The 19,363-nt window shown below is 44.2% G+C and overlaps 2 protein-coding genes across 6 annotated transcripts in view; one reads left to right on the top strand and one right to left on the bottom strand.

Moving 5' to 3' along the window:
• Positions 1-895: 895 nt before the first annotated feature.
• Mfap3 (microfibril associated protein 3) lies at positions 896-19,348 on the bottom strand. 2 transcript variants are annotated; one of them, XM_050157651.1, is made up of 3 exons: positions 19,211-19,348; positions 7,816-8,241; positions 896-5,210 (listed from the first exon to the last, which is right to left on the bottom strand). In XM_050157651.1, the coding sequence occupies exons 2-3, from the start codon at positions 8,078-8,080 to the stop codon at positions 4,447-4,449; spliced, it is 1,029 nt and encodes a 342-aa protein (XP_050013608.1). In that variant the 5' UTR covers positions 8,081-8,241; positions 19,211-19,348; the 3' UTR covers positions 896-4,446. The 2 variants fall into 2 exon arrangements, with proteins under 2 accessions (XP_050013608.1, XP_050013609.1); XM_050157652.1 differs by lacking the exon at positions 19,211-19,348 and adding an exon at positions 19,105-19,156.
• The window catches only part of Fam114a2 (family with sequence similarity 114 member A2), a 30,663-nt gene continuing 30,569 nt past the window's right edge, over positions 19,270-19,363 (top strand). For 2 of the 4 annotated variants that reach the window (XM_050157649.1, XM_050157648.1), the window contains exon 1: positions 19,270-19,345. The gene's annotated coding sequence lies outside the window, so the exon portion shown is untranslated. The remainder of the gene's footprint in view (positions 19,346-19,363) is intronic. The other 2 variants (XR_007594548.1, XM_050157647.1) reach the window with 1 other exon arrangement.

The raw sequence follows: 19,363 nt of genomic DNA, 5'->3' as shown, positions 1-19,363 counted from the left end.
AAAGTGTCCTCCTTCCTCAGAGACCTTTGAGAAGGAACCCTGATTCCTCTTCAGGACCGCTGCCAGGCTGTCGGTCTGCAGCACTGAGGCCTGAGATCTCAGAGCCCCTGGCATGTTGTGGGCTCTCTGTCCATTCATAGCATCAGTTACCCTTACAGTAAGCTTATCTCCAGTATTCTGTCTCAGGGACCTTGAATACTACACTTGAGGTGTTCGAGAGACCTAAAGTATAGCCCCAGATGTTCCAGATGTCGGGGTAGAGGAGCCTCGGGAATGGTTTGCTTGAGGTCTCCGAAAGAGCAATGCGTTTCACAGATACCAACCACGTAGGGAGTTCTTCCAGATATTTCCATTCTCTTAGGGACAAACCCTTTCTCAGAGGAGACTCCTAGAGGCTGATTCACTGGTCCTTCCCGAATGGCAGAGCTGGAGGCAAAGCAGGCGTCCAACTGTCAGAAATAATAAGCAGCCAGCGGCAGCATGGGTTCTCCGGCATATGGGATGACATATGGATATTTACATATATACATTGCCTGATTGATAGTTCCAGTGAAAGCCTGAGAACCCAAGGACATGGCTGGAATTTAAGGGGCTCTGATGTAGTTTCATTCATTAAAGAAAATCAGTGTGTCTGCAAGCTGCAGACGACTTCAGGAAAACCAAATCTAATAGCGCTATTGAATATCAAACCCCTCGACAAATGCGGAAACTTCTTTTCCAGACCAGCTGTTTTCAGCAGCTCTTCTGGAAAGAGATTAGAAGAATTTGGGAATCCACTTGCATTTGTGGCCCTTGCTTGTCCGTCTCCTCTGAAAAGAGAGCAAACTGGATCATCCATGAGAAGAAACCTCCTCTGTGGACTCAAACATTCCATTTAATGTACAACATTCAACTCTGACTTTTTAATTCAAGTTTTTATTAAAATAACGGCTGAGACACAAGTACTATCAAACAACACTCATTTCCTTAGTGAGACAAATCCATAAGCACCCGAAGTTTTCATGAGGCTGAGTGTTGTCACGCTCCTGCCCAGGGGAGAAGATGTGGCTCTGGAAAGAGAATACACTAGAGGTGCAATCACTGGTGTGGGGATGAAGCCAGCACTGCGCTGAGCTGGGCTCTAGACAGCAAGCATGAAGCCTCCTGGGATGGTCAGGGACCCAGCTTAGTCTGCTGTAGGGTGAAACCACATGCAAGGTATAGAGAAAGAAAGCATTGGTCCAAGCGCTCTTGAGGTTCGGGAACTGAAGAGGAAGTGGCATGTGGATGGGAACTGACCTTAAGCGTGTGGAAAGGAGGCAAAGTAGCAGAAGGGGCTTCTCACAACTGTCCCTCGGGCAGCAGTTCTGATCATGTTTATATCACTGTGTAGTGGACAGGAAATATACCTGTGTGTAGTGGACTGGGCCTGACTCAAGAATCAAGCCGGAAAGTCAGGTCCAGTGGCACATAAATTGTAACCACAGTGTTTGGGAGACAGAAGCAAGAGGATTATTTCAAGTTCAAGGCCAGCCTACTACAAATTGCAACAAAGGCAGATGAAGGCCAGCACAGCACAGGAGGCTGGGACTGGAGGATAAAATCTGAAGCCAGGTTGAACAATATGGCAAGATCTGCTTCATAAAAAAATTTTAAATCATAATAAATACGGCTTTGAGGATTGGGGTTACCAAACTGCTATAGACAACAGGGCATCAACTCAAAGAGTGCACGTGTGGAAAGACATGAAGATGATGGAATCACAACTATTAATTCTGTACGAACGCTGAAGTTCATTAAATGACAATACAAAATTCACAATATGGTGACAGACTTATTTTAGACACAGTTTGTGCTCAAAGGCATTAAAAAAAAATCTAACCTATAAAATTCAGCCAGACAGAAAGATACTGACACCAGCTGGTAACAACAGCGAAGGTTTACAGACAGACGAGTCTGTGCTGAGTCCATCTGTTTGATTAGACACGGGACACATTAACAAATGTCCCCTTCGCTCTGAAAACCAGCTTTACTAGTCTGCCACGCCTCCTGGCTTTGACCTACCTTGTGGTGATGGAACTCAGAAGGAAGGCTCAAAGCAGGGCAGTAGCTTTGGCCACCAGGTAGGTTACCACTGCTGGTGGGATCAAGTCCAGGCTTAGTGCATGTAGGGAAATGGACCCCATCCCCAACTGCATGCCCACTGGTTAGTTTATGGTGCCTGGGTCTTGTTAGATAGCTCAGGCTGGCTTAGAATTTGCAATTCTCCTGCCCCTGCCTCCCAGGCACTGGGGTTGCAGGTGTGTCCCACCACACCCAGTGCCTGTTTTATGTTTCCATGACAACTGGCCCAGCCTACAGTAGAGTGGCCTGCATGAAATATGAGAATTTACCCAATTGTTTTGGTATTTTCCATTTTTGCAAAGTACTATTTTCTTAAACTCTGGTCATTAAATTAAAGTTCAAGACATTAATGTCCCTTCTAGGAACATGTGGTGTAGAACCAGTATTTAAGGCAACAAACTTCATTGTAAGAAGAGATCCCAAACCTGTTTTATCAGGTAAGGGACTGCAGATCTGAGGGACATTCAGGAGACTGTGACCCCACAAAAGAGATTCTTAAAAATTTTAATTTGTCCAGAGAACTGTGTAAGAAGGGAAAACATGTTCTATAATTTAGGGTATGTTCAAGAGCCCTTGTTCTACAGCCAAATGTACAAAAACAGCTTTCCTTAAAGAAAGACACATCTCTGAGCCAAGGCAAGCTTTTTGGTTAAATGATTGGTAGCTTTTGTTTGGCTCTGGAGGTTTCCATGGAAACAGCCTGAGAGATAGAAAAGGCAGCATTACCATATTATCCATATGCCAGCTGATCACACTGCACACTGATTCGTTCACTCTGTCCAGGGCAGAGGCGTCATATTTGATAAGCCTGGACAAAGGCAGGCACTGAGTTCACTGTTACAATGTCAATTTCCTGTTATCCTCTGCTTGTTTGACACTTCAAATTCAATTCCGACGAACATCCCCTCTGCACATTCCCTCAGGACCTTCTAGCTCAAGCAGGGCTTCCACAACTAGAAGCCAAACGAAGAGAAGCATCTCACTGAGCTCCCCGGCCACGATGTTAAAATTCTACAAGAGCTTCCTGCAGCCGAGGAGATGATTGTGAAGATTACTTATAATCAGTCCTGTCATTCTTGGCCAGGCGGAAAGTGGCAGCTTCAGTGCTCACTGTGCCCAGATGAGCCAGGTGGCACTCTCTGTCACTTCCCCCCTTACGGCTGGATTATCTGTTTTAATACAATAACTCACTGAATACAGTGATCTCATCTGAGTTCAGGTAAGTGCTCTAGAAAGGCTACAACGACAGCCCTCGTTCAAAAGGACGCATTCAAAGAAGAAAAACTCCAGCAATGATGAGTTTCAGTGAGACTAGAATAGGTGTATCACCTTTAGCACCAGGTTGAGGACCACAGAGGGCAGGAGTGTTGCCGAGCTTGCTCTAAAGTGGATTCTTCAGTTCTCAACCCAAACAGAGCTTGTTTGGGAATTCAGTACTTTTAAGAAGAGGAAGGAAGCCCGAGACAATATTAAGAAGTATCAAAATGAATGATTTGAAAGAGATGACTTGACATCATTCTTGCTCACAAAACACTGAAAACATTCTTCCTTGGGGACACTGAGGCCAGCCTCACTGGACTAAAGGTCTTAGTAAGCTAAAGACAGGATGTACTCCCAAGAAGGATACATTTCTCACTGAGAATGTTTTTTCTTTTCTTCTTGTTTTCTTCTTCTGTTTTTGGAGACTGGGTATCTCTAAAAACTGTTCTGGAACTCACTCCATAAACCAGGCTGGCCTTGAACTCAGGGATCGGCTTGTTTCTGCCTTCCTGAGTGCTAGGATTGAAGGTGTGTGCTACCACACCCAGTGAGAATGGTTTTCTAATGGCAATTTACTCTCAGGACGTGTGTTAACACAGTAGTGTTCTCTGAAAAGATCTGGCCCAGCACATGGGGCTGTTCACTCCTCAGGGCAGGGCATCTCCACGTGTGGCACTGGTGTAGACAGCTACAGTGCAGAATAAAGTCTCAAGAGAGGGACCAAGGGTCTAGTGCAAGGCTGACTCACAGGTGCGACAGTTAGGAAGTGTTGGGCCAGACACGACTCGCTGAGAACAAATCCCTCATTTCTTTGATGTGTCACACACGAGCCAAAGAAAAACTGTAACCAGAAAAGAAGCCTCACTGTGTTAACAGCTCAGGTAGTTTTCAGTCTTAGCACACATCACTCCAGCAACCTTAAAGAAAATGACCAAATATCAGAAAAACATTGCCTTTTCACAATTTGGCAATTCATAGTCTGGTGTGCTTAAGGTTAAAGAGAGGACCCTGGTCATCTTATACTAATGCTATTCCTCATAGCAGGCTCCTTTCCTGAGCACTGGGCAAGCTGTCAGTTGTCACTCAGCAGTGAGTGCTGCCCTCAGCAGGTGCAGGCTCATCGGATGTGCTGAAATTGCTGCTGTCTTGAGAATCTGTCCCAATACTTTTGGTCTCTGACTGAGGGTGGACAGACACCTGCACTGCTATCTCCTGGCCTTGCTCACTTAGAGAGCCGTCATCGGAATCCCCACCAGGTGAGTTACTGCGTCCCAGCTCTGGGTTAATCACATAGATGCCACCTTGAGCGTCCAAGGCTGGCCTCTCCTTAATTCTCTCTCCCATGTCATCAGGGTCATCCACTCGCACAGCCTCAAACATTTCCTCAACAAAGGCCCGACAGTTCAGAATGAGGGGTGGGAGAGGGACACTTCTGGCCAGTTCTTCAATGTAGCGGGCAAACTCCATGGTCTTAAACTGGGTGACCTTGGCAAGCTCCAGGGTTTTGGCTGAGGTGATGATGGGGATGCGCTTTGCTATCTCAAAGGCCTTCTGGAGCTTTTCAGCCCCCTCAGTCCTGAAGAACTCATTGATGGCCTTCTCGGTCTTTCGGAGATGGGTGCTCATCAGGCACAGCCGAGTGACATTCAGGATGAGTGTGATTGTGAAGGCGATCAGGCAGACAACCATGTAGTAGACACTCATGTCCCCAGAGGTGAAGATCACACGGAGGGTGATTGAGTAGGAGGCATGAGTTGGAGAGGTGACGATACATGTATAGAGCCCACGGTCATCAAAGGCTACATTGGTGATATTTAGGAAGTTGTCAGAAACCAACCATTTTCCATCTAATAAATCCAACAGAAACAGAAAAAAAAATTACAGAAAAGATCAACTGCTTTGCCAATATTCACCTTTTCATAAAACTATCGTAGCTTGTCTGTTAGACTCTACTGTTTCAATCATGCTAAAAAATAGAAAGAAAGGAAGAAAAAAAAAGCAGACTGTCATGTCTGACTAGGATTCTATCAGCATAAAACAAGTAATGAAGATTGATCTTCCTGACCATCCATCCTAAGGCCAGTATTTCCTTCTCATAGCCAGACACCAATCATCCATATAGACCCAAATGATCAGTCTTTCAAAGACATGCTCATCCATGTGTGTGAGTCTACACCATGCTGTGGCCTATACATTTTCATACATGAGATGGACATGTCTCAGAAGTATAGACATGCTTATTTATGGGTAATGGGCTATGGGCTTCTATCTTGATTGAAATGTTGCTTATTTTCCATCATGAACTCATATGACAATGTACCAAAGTTATTTAAAAACACTCCTAGCATAGGGCCGGAGAGAGAGAGTTCACTGGGTAAAGGCACTGCTCACCAAGGCTGATGACCTGTGGCACTGAGCTGAGCAGCAGCATGCTTTCACTGCTCCCTGCCTCTTGACTATGGCTGTCATGTAAGCAGTTGTTCTGAGTTACTGCCACTGGCTTCCCTGCAACAACAGACTGTAACCTGGAACTGCGGACTATAACAAACCCTTTCCTCCCAAGCACCTTCTGTCACGGTTTTTACTATAGCACGGGAAAGAGACTAAGGCAACTATACTTCCAGTGTGTGGTGTTGGAGAGCCAACCTGTGTTTGCTAGGTGAGGACTGAGCAGCGAGACATACTCCACTGCTCAGCAAATGGGTACCTGAGATGGAGAGAGCATCTGTCCCCTTCTATGTTTCAAGAGTGTTTCCTGAAAGGTTAGCTGATGGGGAGACTTCTCCATCATTTTGGTTTCATGGTAACTTCCCTTTGAGGTACTTTGTAACTCAAGTATTTATCACAAACTTTTTTTTTTTTTTAAAGACAGGGTTTCTTTGTGTAGCCCTGCCTGTCTTGGAACTCATTTTGTAGACCAGACTGGCCTTGAACTCAAAGATCTGCCTGTCTCTGCCTCCTGAATGCTGTGATGCCCCACTATTCCTTCCTTCCTTCCTTCCTTCCTTCCTTCCTTCCTTCCTTCCTTCCTTCCTTCCTTCCTTCCTTCCTTCCTTCCTTCCTTCTTGTTGTTTTAAAGATTTATTTTTATTTTATGTATATACATGTTTTGCCTGCATATATGTCTATGTACCACATGAGTGCCTCAATGCCTGTAGAGACCATAAAAGGGCATCTGGTCCCCTGAAATTCAAGTTACAGATAGTTGTGAGTTGCCAAATGGATGCTGAGTCTCTTGGAAGAGTAGCCTGTGCTCTTAACCACTAAGGCACTGCCTCAGGTACTCAAAGATCTAACAGAACACTAGTGAAAGAATTAGTCTAGTTAAAATGTGCATCAATCAAATCCATACAAAGAATAAAAGCCCAACAAAAAGTAAACGTTGACTAGATTATCAGTGTACAATTTTTTTTAATATATATGTAGTGTGTGTGTGTATGTGTATGATGTACATATGGTCCACATACCAGTATATAGGTGTGGACATCAGAAGACAACTTGTGGAAGTTGGTTTGCTATCTCTATGATGTGGGTATAAGGTTGCCAGACTTGATGGTAAGTGCCTTACTTATTGAGCTACCTTGACGACTCGTTACTGTGCAATTCTTTTTTTCGAGACAGGGTTTCTCTGTGGCTTTGGAGCCTGTCCTGGAACTAGCTCTGTAGACCAGGCTGGTCTCGAACCACTGTGCAATTCTTATAAGAGGAATAAAGATTAGAAGACAAACTTTGCTTTCAAGCAAATTAAAGTTAAATTAAAAAAACAAAGCTGAAGGTGGGCATGATGGGGCATGATAATAATCCCAGGACTAGGAAGTCAGAGGCAGGATTTTATGGAATTCAAAGTCATTCTTGGCTACAGAGTGCCTGGTGAACCTGAACAATAATGCTTTGCCCAAAACAAAACAAATGAACAAAAGAAGTATAAGGAAAACTCAACAGGATGGAAAGTAGCTTACTGTCATAGGACCATCTTATAAACTTATACCTATCCTTTTTTGCTCAAGGATTATAATTGTTTTGTTCTTTTTTTTTAAAATATTTTATTTATTTATTTATTATGTATACAATATTCTGTCTGTGTGTATGCCTGAAGGCCAGAAGAGGGCGCCAGACCTCTTTACAGATGGTTGTGAGCCACCATGTGGTTGCTGGGAATTGAACTCCGGACCTTTGGAAGAGCAGGCAATGCTCTTAACCACTGAGCCATCTCTCCAGCCCCTGTTTTGTTCTTTTTGATAGGTATAATACTTCAGACCTTATCCCCTCGCCAACCCCAGGATCAAACCCAGAGCTCTGTGCATCTAGGAAAGTGCTCAACCACTGAAATGCATCTCTAACCCCCTTTGAAGCAGTCTCCTTGACGTCTTATCTTGGAGAATTCTTGCTCAGCATGTCCTAACCCCCAGAGCAGGGTTGAGTCACCTGGCTGACTACAACTTATAGGATTACCTCTGCCGTGTAGCCGCCGTCCTTTTGAGTTGTACCAGTGGACATCGCCATACTGATCCATTGTGAGAAGACACTCCAGGGAAACGTTTGTTCCCTCTTTGGCTATGATGACATCATCACTAGAGTAGGAACGTGCTGGGAGTTCAAAGCTCGGGAGAAATGATGCATTGTGGGAACTATGATTTGCTCCCACATCTCCCAAAACCATGGCAGCTGGCAGGAGAGTGACCACCACTAAGATGGACAGACAATGATGCAGCTTCATGGGAAAACCAAAAGCAGTCTTCTTTAGACTTGGAAAACTCAAATGTGGCTATGCTGAACAGGATCACAGTGAATGACTTGCTGCCAGTAGAAAAGTTTTCCGAAGAAGTGGTCCAAGAGTGTTCTGAGGCTTTCACAATTAAAAGGAATGTGGAGGCCAGCCTAAAAGAAAGCCACATAGTGTTTAAATCGAGAGCCATTGATGTGGGAGTGATTTCTTATTAATAAAGAAACTGCCTAGGCCCATTTGATAGGCCAACCCTTAGGTAGGTGGAGAAAACAGAACAGGATGCTGGGAGAAAGAAGCTGAGTCAAGGAGTCACCATGATTCTCCCACTCCAGACAGACGCAGGTTAAGATCTTCTCTGGTAAGCCACCTCGTGGGCTACACAGATTATTAGAAATGGGTTAGATTAATATGTAAGAGCTAGCCAACAAGAGGCTACAGATAACGGGCCAGGCAGTGTTTAAAAGAATACAGTTTCTGTGTAATTATTTCGGGCATAAGCTAGCCATGCGGGCAGCCAGGTGCCGGGGACGCAGCCCTGTCGCTCCTTCAACAAGCCATCATGGAATAAAACTGCATGCCCCAGAAATGAATAGACATGAAACCAATTCAGTAACCAGCGCTGACATCATCTCACAGAGGTGGAGAAACAGTGCTGAGCCAGGCACCAGCAGACTTCCATCCCAGTCAAACCTTGTTGCCAGGGCCCCCATCTTGACAAGCAGCTTTCTCTGGGCTTCCACTTTCTCACCTGCCCTCTGAAGGGAAGGATGAGAGACTCTCTAAGGATACCTCTGGTTCTAAACGCTGAGATTCCCTTTCACTTGCAAAGTTTCTATGCAACAAGGAGTCAATGAGAGCTGAAATATAGTTTAACAATCTTTTATTTCAACCTGCACCACAACCATATGCTATATCAGTATGTAAAGCAACTGATATGTCTGATTCACTACCATGGGGATCAGAATTCATGTGATCCAACTACATACACGGCTTAAATAAATAATTCAGGGACATCTGAGGTAGAATCTGGCTTTGTTAGGAAAAAAAAAAAACAAAAAACTGTGTGACCTATTGACTCTTGAGTCTATACATCTCCCTCTCAGAATGCTGTACAAAAAAATTATCTTCTTTACAACTAAGAGACAAAACAGAATATTTAATGGCATGTACAATTAACAAATTTTGAGGATGAAGTCTAACAAAATTGCTATCTTGAGTGTATAGTTGGTAGAAACAATATACTACTACAAGGAAAGACTATTAGATTTGGAAGAAGAATAAACTATGACTAAAAAGCAAAGTAAAAGTCTAGCCTGAGTCCAGGTGTTTATGATTTTCTTCTAGCTAATTTGATTCCCCACTTTAAACCACCAGGTTGCAAGGAAAATGTCAATTTACACTTCTATAAATATGTGGCGAGACTGCTTTATTTCTTGTCAAAGTCCAAGGTAATTAGATTTGGAGATGACATTATCTACGTTTATACTTACAGGTAGGCTACTTAATCCAGAACATAAAAACCAATGGGTCATTGTATATTGTCATTAAACCCTTCAAGTCTGAATTACAAGTTTAAAATGTCATTTAATTTTCATTAAGGTCTTGAAAGACTGGATGAATAATGACAATAAAAAAATCTCAAACTTTAAAATTTAAGGATAGACTATTAAAATAAAACAAAAACTTCAGACTTTGACTCTACAGGATAGATTAAATGTGTTTCCTTCCATTTCCTCCTAAAAAGCCTACTAAAATGACACTGACAGAAACAGCTTTGGGCACTTAATAAATGATTTAGCTTAATTTATAGACTTCGCAGTGATGACGTGTTGGGTCGGATTATGCCAGAAGGTAATGGGAGAGTCTGGTCGAATAACTGAGGAGACAGCACAAACACTGACGAGGACCAGGCCAGGCTCTGTGCTAGGATAAGCTTCTAACTCTTGGTCACTGAAGATGAGCAATATCTGACAGGCATGACTTTGTCCTCTTTCTACACTAGCAGTTCTCCCGGCAAGAGTTCCAAGCTTTCCCCGGGACTTTGACAGGGAGTCCCCCAGGTTCATCTGAATCATTTTCTTTTTGTGTATTTATTTTAAAGGGAAACTGTATACCAACCACTTCGGTGGATAAAATCACCTACATGAGTGGATTTAAAGGTTTTGTTTTAGTAAATAGTAAAAAATATGGCAGCGGAGTGAATGGCATTTCAAAGTTTGATTCAGATGAACCTGTACCACTTCTGCTTCACCCCTACCCTGCACCGCCTTCCTCCCTGCCTTCACCAACACTGAGTTTCAGCTTGGGGACCCCCTTCTCATCTAGCCACATTCCTGCTGAGGACATACATTGTGCTTGGTGCTCCCCAAGGGGGAAATGCAGGAGGACGCAGAATGGGGAGCTATACTCACTGCCTCCCCAAGAGAGTAAACAGTGCAGTAGATCCGAGGGATGGGCAGATCAAAAACAACTGCTCAGGTAGAAGGCCAGGGCACAAGCAAAGAGCAGAGGGGTGTACAGGAGAGAGCCACAAGCTGTAATGACAAGTACATCTCATGACCAAACTCAGGAGGCAGAGAATGCTGGGGCCTCACTCTCAGGGAGACTGGGTTGGGTTCTTGATTCTGATATGAAATCACAGATAGACTCGGGGATTACAATAGCTAGGGTAAGTAAAGGAGATTCATGTTCAACAACAAGAATCGAAGAGATCAAAGACTAGAGTCGTCACATGGCTCACTTGTGGAATGGGCATCGAGAGCACACAGCCTGGCAACAGACCTTCCTCTGACACACAATATTGGGCAATGACTGGCCTTGAGATTGAAGCCACAGCAGTCCTCGCCACAGACCACAGAGACAGTGGGTGTCCATCTCTGAGCCTGAAGCAGGTGGCAATAATTCTGGAGTGAGTCAAAATTACCTATATGTCACATTACCTGTGCCCTACATTTGGGGCAAGGAAGCTTCTTTATGATCCACTTATCCTGTGGGTTCTCCTTTTAAGTCCTGCTTCTGTCTGCCTGGGTCAACTGTTGTGGTCCAGGGCCAGCCCGGCCTAAATTATTTCTCAGACCAGTGTGGAGGTGTGGGAATAGAGACACAAGTCATATGAGTTTATCGAGAGGGAGTTTTTAGAAATCCTTTATGAAATCCTGAGTTTACATCCTGAAAAAAGTCGCCGCTGAAAAGGTCACTTCCACACCTTCCCATGCCCATTTTGTCACGTCTTCCTATCTATGGCTGCTCTGGATGCCTGCTCTGTCATGTAGACTAAATTAACACTTCTTTCCCAGCCGACCTCCCAACTTACAAAGGAGCAAAAGAGCATTAGCATAACCTGACCCTTTGTTTAGGATGTCAGTTTGTCTCATAAGGTTAGGTGACCACCTTCTGTATGGTAGATATAAATTGTGGCCTAAAATTCTGGCTGCCACACAATGTAAAAATATGGGCCTATATAATATGGCCCCTATAGTCAACCCTTTAGTTAAGTAAGCTAACTGAAACCTTTGTTCTTGGGATTCAGGGTGGAGACATTTGGGATTATTTGAGAAGAGCGGGCATCCAGGGGTTGGTTCAGTCTTCCTACAATGGAAAGCTGAGGGCAGGACAAGAGGGATGAAGAAAAGATGGAGGAGGAAGAGAAGAGGCTCATACATGCTGTTTGGGCTCTGACAGAACTGCCTGGTACCAATGACTTTTCTTTTTCTTAAAGCAATAAACATCCTTATTTGATTTTATTCAAAATTAAAACCACAAATCATTAAGGCCAACCTTGCAAACAAGGAAGCAAATAGGGGGAAATGGTTAGGTAAAAGAAAGAAGATTAAGCCTTGTAAAACTAACAGAAGCACAGCTGTGATCCTTGTTTTCATCCATCTCCAATTCCCCCCACCCCCACCTTGTTCCTTTGAGACAGGGTTTCTCTGTGTAACAGGCCTGGCTGTCCTGGAACTTAACTCTGTAAAACAGGCTGGCCTTGAACTCACAGAGATCTGCCTGTCTCTGCCTCCTGAATGCTGGGATTAAAGGCATGTGCCACCACCGCCTGGTCAATTATTCTCTTTACACTACAGCAGCAGTTTGAACACTCCTTTCATAGGGGTTTGCATATCAGATATCCTATATATCAGGTAGTTACATTATAATTCATAACATTAGTAAAACTAGTTACGATGTTGCAATAAAAACAATTTTATGATGGGGGTCACCCACAACATGAGGAACTGTATAAAAATGTTGTGGAATAGTATTTTAAGGTGTGTTTCTTTTGTTTATGCTGCATTTGTTTAATTCTGTGAAGCTGTGATTCTTTTTTTTTTTTTTAAAGATTTATTTATTATGTATGCAACATTTTGCCTCCATGTATGCCCACATGCCAGAAGAGGGCACCGGATCTCATTACAGATGGTTGTGAGCCACTATGTGGTTGCTGGAAATTGAACTCAGGACCTCTGGATGAGCAGCCAGTGCTCTTAACCTCTGAGCCATCTCTCCAGCCCCTGAAGCTGTGATTCTTTGCCTGTCTAAAACACCTGATGGTGTAATAAAGAGCTGAATGGCCAATAGCGAGTTAGCAGCAAGGAAAGGCAGGGCTGGCAGGCAGAGAGAATAGACAGAAGGAGAAATGAGGAAGAGAAGGAGTACTGAGAGAACAAGGAGAGAAGAACACTAGGGGCCAGCTAGCCAGCCAGCCACAGAGTAAGAGTGGAAAGTAGGATATACAGAAGAGAAAGGTAAAAGCCTAGAGGCAGAAGGTAGAGAGGTTAATTTAAGAAAAGCTGGCAAGAAACAAGCCAAGGTAAGGCCGGGCATTTATAACTAAGAATAAGCCTCTGTGTGTGATTTATTTGGAAGCTGAGGTGGGCCCCCAAAAGCGAATAAAACAACAATTAAAGGGTCAAAGCATTTGGAATTTGAGAACCATTGCATCTATGATGGAGGAAGGTCATTGGCTAATAAAGAAACTGGCTTGGCCCATTTTATTGGTTAGAACATAGGTAGGTGGAGTAAACAGAACAGAATGCTGGGAGGAAGAGGAAGTGAGCTCAGAGACACGATAGCTCTGCTCTCTGAGGCACACGTGATGAAGCTCCGACTCAGGATGGACGCAGGCTAGAATCTTCCCGGTAAGCGCACCTTGGGGTGCTTACACACATTATTAGAAATGGGCTAGATTAATATGTGAGAATTAGCCTAGAAGAGGTTAGATAGAAATGGGCCAAGCAGTGCTTAAATGAATACAGTTTGTGTGTTGTTATTTCGGGCATAAGCTAGCCAGGTGGCCGGGGTGCTGGGGACGCAGCCCCGCCGCTCTTATCACTACACATCTAGAGATGTTTTGAGAAATTGCCCTGTGGCCCATACTTGTAGTCTTTGTTTTATACTGACATAGCCATTTGCATGGGCCGGAGGTTCACAAACCCCTTCAAAACAGGCTCTAGAGACACTACAGTCACCCTGAAGTTGGTCCTATGCCAAAGGGAGCACAGCAGCCTGAACCTGACTTCATGCCAGGAGAAAACTGGATACAACAACACTCTTGAGTGTCCAGTCAGCACCAGCCACTTCAGACCAGCCACAGGCATCCTAAGGCCTTCTGATGTCAGCCATCAAGAAACAGAACCCACCTGCAGGTGGGGGACGTTAAGCAGCTGGAGACAACAGTGACAAAAGTCTGAGAGCAGAGGGGGTGAAGGTTCAGACACTCATGACTTCTTCATATGATACCTTAAGCTAGCTTCAGTGGTTTCTGCTACCTGCAACCAGAACCTCATCCAGTGACCATTCCTTGTCCTCAGCAGTGATGATGGAGGTTAGCAACTGTTGCTGCTCAACTCACAGCCTGACTTTACATCAGTTAAATCGAGAACTCATCTCATATAGACTGAAGCAGCCAATGCTTCGGGTGCAGCTCAGGTGAGTCAGATTCTATCCCGTACACTAGTTGAGAAGCTGGGGAGGGGGTAGGAATGGCTAACCACACACACACACATACATACACACACACATGCCCCCCCCCCCCACGATGCCATGAGCAGAGCTGAAGGGAGTGCAACTGTGCTGCGAAAGCAAGAGAGCAGAGCGTTCATGAATTTCACAGAGTGTGACCCACTTTTAAATTTGGCACTTCCAACACCATGCCTGTTATTCTCAGTGTAGCAGCTGACACGTTAGGATCATGAATAAGCAGAAATGTAGATGATTTTACCCTAGAAAATCATTCTGAATATTGAGTATTATTTTAAAAGTCAGGAAGTGAGCCTTCACTGTCATGGCAGACTGCTTGGCTGCTGTTCCTGCCAACTTTGAGCAAAGAAATATTTCCCTTCGGCTCTGATTTTCAACAGAAGCAAACAAGGAAGCAATGTGGCTGACTTCCGTTCTGGGGGCTCGGTATTAAGTTGGCTGAGGAAGCTGCCGTTTGCAGAAATCATTCTGGGATCAGTCAAGGGGGAGGGCACTGGTGCTCAGATGGCAATGTTTCCACTCCAATTACAGCAGGATACTAATGTCTTACTCTCCAGAATTAACCGCTCCTTGCTGTGTTTACAGCGCATCCGCTCTGCTCTGCCTTTAGTCACATGTGCAAAGTGGAGGCGCTCCTACAGGCTGCCACACAGTTGACAAAGTGGAGGCGCTCCTACAGATCGCCACACAGTTGACAAAGTGGCATTCTGAGCTGGCAAGGAGGAAAGCACATGGAGAGCAGCTTGCATGTTCTCCATGCACGGCAAAGAGCAAACACAGTTGTGCTGCTTACCGCCAGTGTTGCCATGGGGATCTGTGATAGTACAAAGTTAGTTCTGGGGCCAAAGAGATGGCCCAGTGGGTAGAGACATCCACTGTGCAAGCCTGAAGACCTGAGTTCCACCCTGGGACCCACATAAAGGTGGAATAAAGGTGCAAGGGGAGAACTGACTCTACAAAGTTGTCCTCTGACCTCCAAACATGCATCATGGCACACACACTGCCTGCTACATACTAATATGTATGTGTGCGTATATATATACACATATATATACACATGTATATATACACACTAAATCTATATATCTATATGTACATATACATACACACATTTTTAAAGTTATTTTATTTGAAGAGGTTGTTTTGCGGGCCATTACTTAAACGTTTCTAGTCTGTATTTCCAGTTGTATCTGGAGCCCACAACACTACTTTCAGACATACGGGCAATCTCAACTTAAACGTCAACATATTTTCTGGCACAATGAAAAACATCTGTGTTCGTCCTTTCTGGAGCTTAGTTTAAGTCCCAGCATCATTCTGACTTTTATCCTTTCTGTCGCAACAGTGACTGTGAGTGGATGGCAGGATATCTGTGAACCAGCTTAGATCCAGGACCTCTCCACCCCATTTTCTTCTCTCTGCCGTCTGAAACTGAGCGAGACCTCACCGGTCTTTATCTCAGTAGATTCAACCTCTCCTGGTAACCCCAGACGTACTTGTCCACCACACACACAGCTTAGAGGGTATCCACACAATCCTTACAGTTTTGTAATGCCAAAATTATAGGATTATGTAGTTTAGAGGCTAGAAGAATGGGTTCTGGAGTGACAAGTACTCAGTCCTTGCTCTGGGTGAAGCCCAGGCTGGAAACGTCTTTGTTTTCACACCTACTGAATGAGGTTATTAGCAATAATCATCTTGGAATGTCTGGAAGCATGAATGTGGGTACATTATAAATACATGCTGTTGTTATTAGTATACTTTTTAAATATTTCCCAGTTAGGTCAACTGTAACTACCCAGATCACAATCCTTTTATCCCATCTGGATTTAATCCCAGCCTGGCCTCCATCTTTGGAAGCCCCCTTCCCTGAACCCGTCAAACCTTGACCCCTCCCCAGGAAAGGTCAAGACCACTCCCACAGGTTATTTAAACTGCTCCCCAGAAAATAATCACGTGGTCTTCCCTCTTCCTCTTCGGTGGTCATGTCGGCTTTCTGTCCCCCCCCTCCACCCGAGAGCACATACATCCAATTAAACCTGTATATCTTTTAATTTGGTTTGATTTGATCTGATTAGGATTATTTCAGTGGGCGGAGAAGCTCATTTTTAGGAATATTCCTAACACTGGGCACCACACTCTTAAGTCAATTTAACTCCTTGTGTCTTTGTATCTACCCAAATACCGCCTTTTAAAGAAAGACAAACTCTATTAGGGGACTTTTCACTACCCAAGAGATAAGCTTAAAACTCCAGCTAGCAGCTGTAACTCTCTAGAAGTTGAATATGTAGGCGGCAGTGCACACAAGCACAAACTGCTTGAAGCTGTACGATCGTTAGCTGTACCTCTATCGCTCGCTCAGATGTGCTCTAGGACTCTTAGTTTCCGGATCTGGAGGCTGATTCCATCATGATCCCTTTCTTTGCCTAAAACTGTACAATGTTCCCAGTCTGTGAACTTCAATTATGTGTCTCTTACTCTCCACTGTCTCTAACTTACAACTTAATGTTCTGGTTTTAGTTGCTTTTTGCTTATCATTTCCCTTCCCCAGCGACATCTTCCCATGAAGACTGCCTGCAACCTCATCTCCTGTTACTCAGGAAACCTACTTACCCAAACTCTCCCCCGACCTCTTTATTCGGGGTTTCTTTAGTCTCTAGCACCCTGAAAGCTAAATTTCAGTAAGACTCAGCAGTTTCCCTTCAGCTGCCTCTCTGTTCAGATGCCCACAATGGTAAGTGTGCCAGTCTGAAAAACCTCAGCCTTTGACAGAGACCACTTTCTGGGGAAGGGTGCAACATACGGAGTTCAGATGAGCATCAATCTGGGAGGAGCAAAGGCGTTCGTTCAAAAACTTCCAACTAGTTTCCTGTTCTCAGGCTCTGAAAACTGCTTATGAAGATATCTGAAGAGCAGGAAACAGCCTTTTGTTGTTGGCTTATTTTCTTTAGGAATGGCACTCCAGAGAATCTGATCTAAAAATGGCTTTGCAAACTCAACTTTGAGAAAATACCAAATTAGCCTGTGGTGCTTGTTGAAGAAGTAGAGTTCTGGCCTCTCTCAGATGCGCATTACAGCTATACTGATCTACAAATCAAGCTTACAGTTCTGTTAATTGTCATGACAATTAATTCAGCAATTCCCACCTGTGGAACAGAGAATCCTGGGTGTCCCTGACAGTTTCATGTCCCTGCTCACATGTGACAGAATTTTTCTAAAGGCTACACAAAGATGATATTCAAGAGAACATAGGGGAAAACAGACCCTAGCTGTATTCTAGAAAGCCAAGCATTAGAGAAATTGTATTTTTGTTGTTTTTGAGGAAAGATCTCTCATAGTCCAGATTGATCTCAAATTTGCACCCCAAGATAAACTTGAATGCCTCCTCCCGCCTGTATTTCCATCCCAAGTGTTGGGATTACAGACACCTGCCAGCACTTCCAACTGGAAAATATTCTTTATAGAAATGTCAGTTATCATTTAATGAGCTTACTACTTTAAAATAAGCTATTTTTGTGAGAGTGACTTTGATTTCCTAAAAGAAAATTACTGGTAGTTGTAACCTACATTAAAAGAAAAAACCTTTAAAAAAATCTTGTTAAGTTCAAGTGCAATGGATTCCCAAAACCAAAAAAATTACAATTGTTGCTCTATTAATGACAATATGGAAAAGACAGTTACTAGCTGACCAAGACACACGCCTATTCTGTATATTTTCCTTCACAAAAGAAAACCAGAAGAAATCCATTGATGTAGATTCCCCTATGTATTCTGTGAATACCATTGCTTAATAAAGAAATGGCAAAAAAAAAAAAAAAAAAGAAAAAAAAAGAAATGGCTTTGGCCTATAGCAAGGCAGAACTTAGCTGGGTGGGGGAAACTAAATTGAATGCTGGGAGAAAGAAGGCAGAGTCAGGAGAAGTCATGCAGCCCCCCCTTCGTAGGAATCTTGTGGGTGAGCCACAGCCATGTGGGGATACACTGATTAATGGAGATGGGCTAGTTTAGGATAGAAGAGTTAGCCAGAAATACGTTTTAGCAATTGGGCCAAACAGTATTGCAAATAATATGGTTTCTGTGTGATTATTTCGGGGCTGAGCAGCCAGAAACTAACAAGTGGCCTCCAACAACAATCCATTTTATACTTTTAGTTTATTTGTTGACCAGACACTTTTGTTTGAGACAGGATGTAGTTATTTAGCTCTGGCTAGTCTAGAACTCACAATGTAGCCAAGGCTAGCCTTAACTTGCAATTCTACTTCAAAGAAAGAGGCATTTAGTAAGATCCCAGGTAACACCAGGGTACCAAAATATAAAGAATTATCATCAAAAGTAAAGGAAAATAGTTGAAGGGTTTCCGGAAGTGGTAATTACATGTGGACACTGATATAAGGGACTGACTAGAAGGAGAAAACCTGGATCCTTTGTTGTTGTTATTTGTTTTTAGGTGCTAGCGATCAAATCCTGGCACATGACAGGTAAACGCACTACCACTGAGCTATACACCACACAAGATCTGGACACTTGAAAGCAAATCTTAGCTTCCTTAGGCTTTAGGTGCCCCCAGTTTTACAAAATCGTGTTTAATGCTTTCCTGATTCTGTCTGTCGGCGACAGCTCAGGGGCAAAGGAAGCAGAGCAACCCTGAAATTATGAGTCAAAAGGACGTCACCCACCTGCTTAGAAACCTTTAATTACTTCCCACCGAGTTCCAAATTAAAAATCGAACTCCTTGTCACTGACCCGACAAGGACTCAGTGCCCAGGTCTCTGTTCTACCTCCCTCCCTCCGTGTTGTCCCCCTTTGCTCCTCTCTCTCCTGGCAGAGCTCTACTCCTTCCTCCTTTCCACTTCCTCACTCAGTTCCGCTCCGTCACCTCATTTAAACTTCGATAACGCACTTAGCTACCATCTTAGATGGCGTTGTTTTGACTTGTTTGTGGGCTCCCTTCCCCATCCTCTTAACAGGGTCCTCACTGTTTTCCCGGGGGCGTCGCTGGCCCTCTCTAGGAGTCCGTAAATACTTCATGGCGGAACCCCTACCTCCACCCCAGGCCTTCACGGACGGCGGGCATCTCTGCACCTTCCGCGCCCAGCCCCAAGCATCCCCCATCTCTCAGGGCGCTACCTGAGTAGAATAAACACTCACCTCACCGGAGTCAGCTCCTTCCGCCCCAGCGGATGCCTGACCCGGAAGCACTCCCTGGAGGCGACCCCGCCTCCGTACGGAGGTCAGGACTACTTCCGTGACCGTCGGAGTGGCGAGCTGGCGGCCGTAGCCCCGGTGAGGGGGAGTGTCGGG

Source organism: Alexandromys fortis, unplaced genomic scaffold, assembly GCF_014885135.2.
Source record: "Alexandromys fortis isolate MF-2015 unplaced genomic scaffold, M_Fortis_MF-2015_v1.1 scaffold_103, whole genome shotgun sequence".
Classification (NCBI taxonomy): Eukaryota; Metazoa; Chordata; class Mammalia; order Rodentia; family Cricetidae; genus Alexandromys; species Alexandromys fortis.
The sequence above is the reverse complement of the archived record's forward strand: the minus strand, read 5'-3'. Positions and strand labels throughout refer to the sequence as shown.